A 5,777-nucleotide genomic window follows, 5' to 3' on the forward strand; every position below is an offset into this window, starting at 1 on the left:
AAATATATCCATATTTTTGTAACAAAAACTCAATAAAATTTGAGAACAGTAAAATAATTTTCCAAATCAAGTAAAGCCCCTAATCACTCTTTTGTCTTTTTTCTTATAGACTATTTTTAATATATTTACACTTTGCAGATGTAGTACTACATATCATGTTAATAAGTTACTAATTAATAGCCTATGAAGGGGCCCACCCGGTGGTGCAGCGGTTAAGTGCGCAAGTTCTGCTTCAGCGGCCAGGGGTTTGCTGGTTCAGATCCCGGGTGCAGACATGGCACCGCTTGGCAAGCCATGCTGTGGTAGGCATCCCACATATAAAGTAGAGGAAGATGGGCACGGATGTGCGCTCAGGGCCAGTCTTCCTCAGCAAAAAGAGGAAGATTGGCAGCAGATGTTAGCTCAAGGCTAACCTTCCTCAAAAAAAAAAGGCCTATGGAAATGCCTCATTAAAATTCCATGTAATAATTGAAATTGTTAAGTACTTTTCAGAGAAAATGTATATCAATTTTTGGCAACTTTAAAAACGTGTGAAAGTTAATTTGGTCTTGAAATCATGGTATATAAGTTCATTGGCAAAAAACTTTTAAAGTTTTTTTATATATGAATGCAGAGAAAATACATCTACAAATTTCATTCCTCTCAGTTACTCAGACTATTTTTTTAATCTATAGGGAATACTAGCCAAAATAATTCTACTTTTAAAAATATATACTACTCAGAGTTAACTTCCAGAAAAAAAGAAAAAGTGTGAGAAATGCACACATGAATAAAGACAAGCAAGAAAGCTGATTAAAGGTACATAATTTTAACATCATAGACTGTTTCCTCCACACTTGGCTAGTTACTTGGTAATTAAACAAGGCCCCTTAAGATGCTCAAGCTGCTGGTTCCCTATGGTTTACCCAGAGTCTCCATAAGGGCTTATAAGATATAAAATAATGAATTTTTCCATGAGTTCCCATAAAACAATGTCATCTGTCCTTTCGCCAATACCCCAATGCACTCTATTTACACTTCTCATGACATTTAGTTCAAAACACTGAATAAGGCAGACTGTGATATCTGTGTACCTGTGTTATTATTCCCCACCAGACTGTAAGCGACTAGGGAGCAGGGTTTTTAGCTCAGAATCAGATCCCAAGTTTTGGGTAGACCTGAGAGTTCAGCCAGTCCAACCCTTCATGTAAAGTGTGAGGGCTCTCCACAACACTCCTCCAAGCAGAAGAGTCTGTGATGGGGGAACTACCTCTGCCCCACAGCAGCTTGTTCCTTCTTGGGGAAAGTGTAGCTCCTAGAAAGTTCTCCTATAAATGGAATTAAAATACTTTTATTGGGGCTGGCCCGGTGGCACAGTAGTTAAGTTTGCACGTTCCGCTTCGGTGACCTGGGCTTTGCCGATTTGGATCCCAGGTGCGGACATGGCATGGCTTGGCACGCCATGCTGTGGTAGGCATCCCACATATAAAGTAGAGGAAGATGGGCACAGATGTGAGCTCAGGGCCAGTCTTCCTCAGCAAAAAGAGGAGGATTGACTGCGGATGTTAGCTCAGGGCCAGTCTTCCTCAAAACAAACAAACAAACAAAATACTTTTCTGAAATTTTGAAATTTAACCCCAGACTTACCCCTTGGTAATCCAGAGAATAGATCAAATCCCTCTTGTCACAGAACAGCTTGTGAAATATTCAAACTTTCATATTTTTCCTTCAATCTCCTAACTCAGTTCTTTGTACGTTAAAAAAAACAAAACATTAAATAACCTTCCTCCATCACTCATCAAATTACCAGGAGTGGGATAATGTGGGGTATTCTCTAAAAGACATTTTATTTGTTTTATAATATGTCCTTCATTTCACTATCTGGTTTAAAGAAAAAACAGTCAGGAATACAACAGCCAAGAATTTAAAAATTCAAAACAAAAATACATTCTTCCACCATAATAGCTTTCCCGCCCCTTGAAGGTTTTCTCATCTCCACTGCAACCACAGTCTTTTTAAAGCTGTTGGGATGCCCTGAATGGGCAAAGCTGGGCTGGGACAAGCTGCCCGGCTCTGCTAGGAAGAGTCCATCCTCAAGGGAAAGTTTCTTCTCACCTCGAGGATCCCCTGGGCTTCCGGGGCTGACTCAGGACTTCATATGCAGCCTGGATCTCCAGGAAGTGCCTCTGAGCCTCCTCTGTCTGGTGCCGGTTGTGGTCAGGGTGCCAGATCTTCACTAGCTCCCGGTATCTCCGATGTACTTCTTCATTTGTTGCCCCCTCCGAGAGACCCAAAGCCTTAGGGAAACAGAAGCTAGCAAATGAGAACCTCCTAAGTGGTCAGGGCACCGGGGTCTCTCTCTGCTCCCTTGCTAAATCTGGCTGTAGTATCTCCAGAATTGGCTTCTACTTGTCCAGGGGAAAGATCTAGAGCCTCAGATTAGAATTCTAGACTTTTGAAACATGGGCAGGCTCTGGATCTCATGGCAAGAACCAGGATGTGCCTTTAATCACAGCTGCCCATTTTCCAACCTGGAACTTCGCATCCCTGTCAAGACCTCTTCCTTGCAAGAGAAATGAACATATATGTCCACCAAAGACATGTACAAGAATGTTCATGGCAGCTTTATTCAGAAAAGCCCCAAAGTGGAAACAACCCAATGTTCATTAACAATAGAGTGGATAGGTAAATGGTGGTATATTCATAGAATGGGACACTATACAACGAAAAGCAAAAACAATTGACAACTACATGCAACAGTATGGATAAACCTCACAAACACAATGTTGAATGAAAGAAGCCAGATACAAAAGAATACATATTGAATGATTCCATTTATACAAAGATCAAAAATGGGCAAAACTGTGGGGCTGGCCTGGTGGCATAGTGGTTAAGCTTGCACGCTCTGCTTTGACAGCCTGGGGTTTACGGGTTCAGATCCTGGGCGCAGACCTACACACGTCTCATCAAGCCATGCTGTGGCAGCACCCCACACACAAAATAGAGGAAGATTGGCATAGATGTTAGCTTAGGGACAATCTTCCTCAAAGATTGGCAACAGATGTTAGCTCAGGGCCACTCTTCCTTAACAACAACAACAAAAAAAGAATGGGTAAATCTAATCTATAGATAGAAGTTAGAATAGAGGTTCCCTTTGAGGAGAGGAGTATAGATTGGGAAAGGGCATGAGGGAACATTTTTAGGGCTGGAAATATTCAATACCTTGATCTGAGTGGCTGTTACATAGTTCTATATATCAAATTAATGCACTTTACTTATGTCATACCTCCATAAAAAGTAAATAATATACACATATCATTTTCCCACTCACTATTAGAGCCTCTGCACCTTCACCTTCGCACACAGAAGCCCAAAGAAGCCAGGACACCCTTCTGGGGCCTGACCCAGCACATGTGAAAACAGTACTTCCACATAAGGAGGATCAGCTCCAATAAGGCTTAGCGTAACTCTCGGACCGGTCCCAGAAAGGAATGAGAAGGAAGAAAGCCTTACCTGGTAAGCCAGCTGACGCTTCTCATCCTGGAAACTGCGAACAAACTCATAGAGCTTCTCCCACTCCTGGAAGTAAGTGCTACTGAAGCCAGGATCCCCCACCAGCAGCCTCCAGACTCGATAAGGCAGAAGCAAGACAGATTCCATGAGGCGGCCAAGGAGGGGGAAGAAGCTGAACCAACTCAAGAAGGAATCAAGGGTCTCTGCCACATAGCTGAGGGTGGCAGCTGTGTTGCAGAGGGCACTGTATGCTAGCGGGCCCGTGAAAGCAAGGTAAGCCAAGCCTAGGCGGTAGAGTCGCACACTGAGAGTCTCAGAACCAAATGAGGCTTTGTAGCGGCGATGCTTCTGGGCTGTGATGCTGGCAGCCAAGCTGATGGGCAGGATGGCTATGGGGCGGCCATAGAAGAGAGGAGAAGTAAGAAACGCCGCCCCTAGAGTATTCTTAAAGTCTGAGGTCTGGTTGCCAACAGCAGCCACCAGCAAGACTCCTAAGCCAATCGCCAGTGGGAGGCCTACAATATAGAAGTTGGCCATGAAAGAAAAGCTAATGAGAGCCACAAGGCCAAAATAGATGCCCACTATCATCTGGGCAGCAAAGCGAATGAGACTCAGGGGGGGTGTCCCCCGTCCTGAGCTCTGCCTCTGCCCCTGGGCTCTGTTGGCCTGAGCTACAAAGCTTGGGAGCTTCCAGAACTCCCAGAGCCAGCCCACCCCGCCACCCCCCAGGGTAAGCATCCAGAGCAGTGCATGGCTGTCTCGTCCCAGGTACAGGTGGTGGAGCCCAGCAGGGCCCCCTACAGCCCAGAGGGCATAGGTCAACAGGAGCCCCTTGGCCATCCTCTAGAGAAAAGGTTTCAGAACAAGTCCAGCGGCACCTGATGTTGCTCAGAGTGTAGAAATCTGGGATCCTCTGTGAGAATCATGTCCGTCATGGCCCCAGAGTTATCCTTAGACCCTAAGAGATGGGAAAAAGCAGTCATAACATGACACTCAGGTCCTAACACAGTAACCATTTCTCCTTCCAATATCAATGGAGTCCAGATCTTCCTGAGTGAACCTGAAATGCTGGTTCTCCCGTAGCCTTCAGTCTAGCATCTCATTTCTGTTTTTTTACAACCACAGCAACTCGATATTTAGGGGAGAAGAATGTTTTAAACGCTTTCAGTTGAGTAACTGAGAACTCCGCACACGGGACAAAAAAGCAAAGCTTAAATTTCAGCGCTCCCCTCAGACCACTGACTCCCCCTCCTCCCCAAATGACCCATGAGGTGGTGGGGGGGAGTGAATAGGAGTGAATACAATGCCCTTCCAAGTCCTACACATTTTGAAAGTCCCCTGCCCCACCCCCAACTCTGACTATGGCTGCACTCAGACACCTGGCCAAGGTTTTAGCTCCTCTCCAGCCTCCCGTCTCTCCAGGTCACGAGTCAAACTTGAAAGAGGTCTTGAATTCCCTCCACTTAAACAGCTCAGGAAAGCTACATTTTGATCTAGACCCTGGCACCCCATAATTCAACCACCTCCTTCCAGGGCAGACTTGGAAAGTCTCTCCAAAGCAGCCAGACGAATCCCCAGAATATCAAACCAGATGCCAAAGGTGTACCTGCCAGTCTCTACTCTCTGCGTAGTGTGGGCCTCAGGAGTCAGCACCCGCTAGCCCCTGGGTGAGCGGCCGTACCTGGGTACCCCGGCTCCCGGACCCCGGCGGATCAGTCATTTCCTTAGACCACAGAGTCAAAATGGCCCCTCTCACTCTGCTCCCACTGCCATCCAAATGGACTTTGTCTTTCAGTGTTTGCTTTGTCACGGAAGTCAGGCCGTCAGGGCCAGGCCCCTCCCTAATGCCCTCCCCAGGCCCCTCGGATCACCTTCCAGCCTCGGGCTCCTCTCTCCCGTCCTCTCGGATAAACTGTTTAAGGTTTTCCCGGCATATCCAGCCTCCCCAGGCTCTAAGGGACGGGCGCAGCGCCCCGCTCCAGACCGAGCACACCTGCACCGCGGCACCACAACCGCCAGGTGGCGCTGCCGCTTACGGCCGGGCGGGGCCGGGCGGGGCCCCAGACTCACCTTGTCCAGTTGCCCCGGCAAAGCAGCCGAGGGCGGTCCCCTATAAACGCAAAAATAGGCCCTTGATCGCCCCTTTCCACCCCTACAAATGGGAGAGTGACTCCTCCCTCACCTCGGTCTGCACTCTCTTCTCTCCCTACTCCGTTGCTCTTCAAGACTGCCTCAAATGGCTCCATTTCTAATTCCTCTAAGTCAGAGTCACCCACGGTCAGGCT

General features: G+C 47.1%; 1 protein-coding gene across 5 annotated transcripts; it reads right to left on the reverse strand.

The window, feature by feature from the left end:
• Positions 1-316: 316 nt before the first annotated feature.
• DNAJC22 (DnaJ heat shock protein family (Hsp40) member C22) lies at positions 317-5,495 on the reverse strand. 5 transcript variants are annotated; one of them, XM_046655530.1, is made up of 4 exons: positions 5,174-5,258; positions 3,493-4,450; positions 2,095-2,276; positions 317-1,307 (listed from the first exon to the last, which is right to left on the reverse strand). In XM_046655530.1, the coding sequence occupies exons 2-4, from the start codon at positions 4,330-4,332 to the stop codon at positions 1,295-1,297; spliced, it is 1,035 nt and encodes a 344-aa protein (XP_046511486.1). In that variant the 5' UTR covers positions 4,333-4,450; positions 5,174-5,258; the 3' UTR covers positions 317-1,294. The 5 variants fall into 5 exon arrangements, with proteins under 5 accessions (XP_046511486.1, XP_046511484.1, XP_046511476.1 ...); XM_046655528.1 differs by lacking the exons at positions 317-1,307; positions 5,174-5,258 and adding exons at positions 1,506-1,560; positions 5,364-5,495; XM_046655520.1 differs by lacking the exon at positions 317-1,307 and adding an exon at positions 1,506-1,560 and having other exon boundaries at positions 5,099-5,305.
• Between the last annotated feature and the right edge of the window lie 282 nt (positions 5,496-5,777).

The sequence above is a fragment of the Equus quagga genome, chromosome 1, assembly GCF_021613505.1.
Source record: "Equus quagga isolate Etosha38 chromosome 1, UCLA_HA_Equagga_1.0, whole genome shotgun sequence".
In the NCBI taxonomy this organism is placed as follows: Eukaryota; Metazoa; Chordata; class Mammalia; order Perissodactyla; family Equidae; genus Equus; species Equus quagga.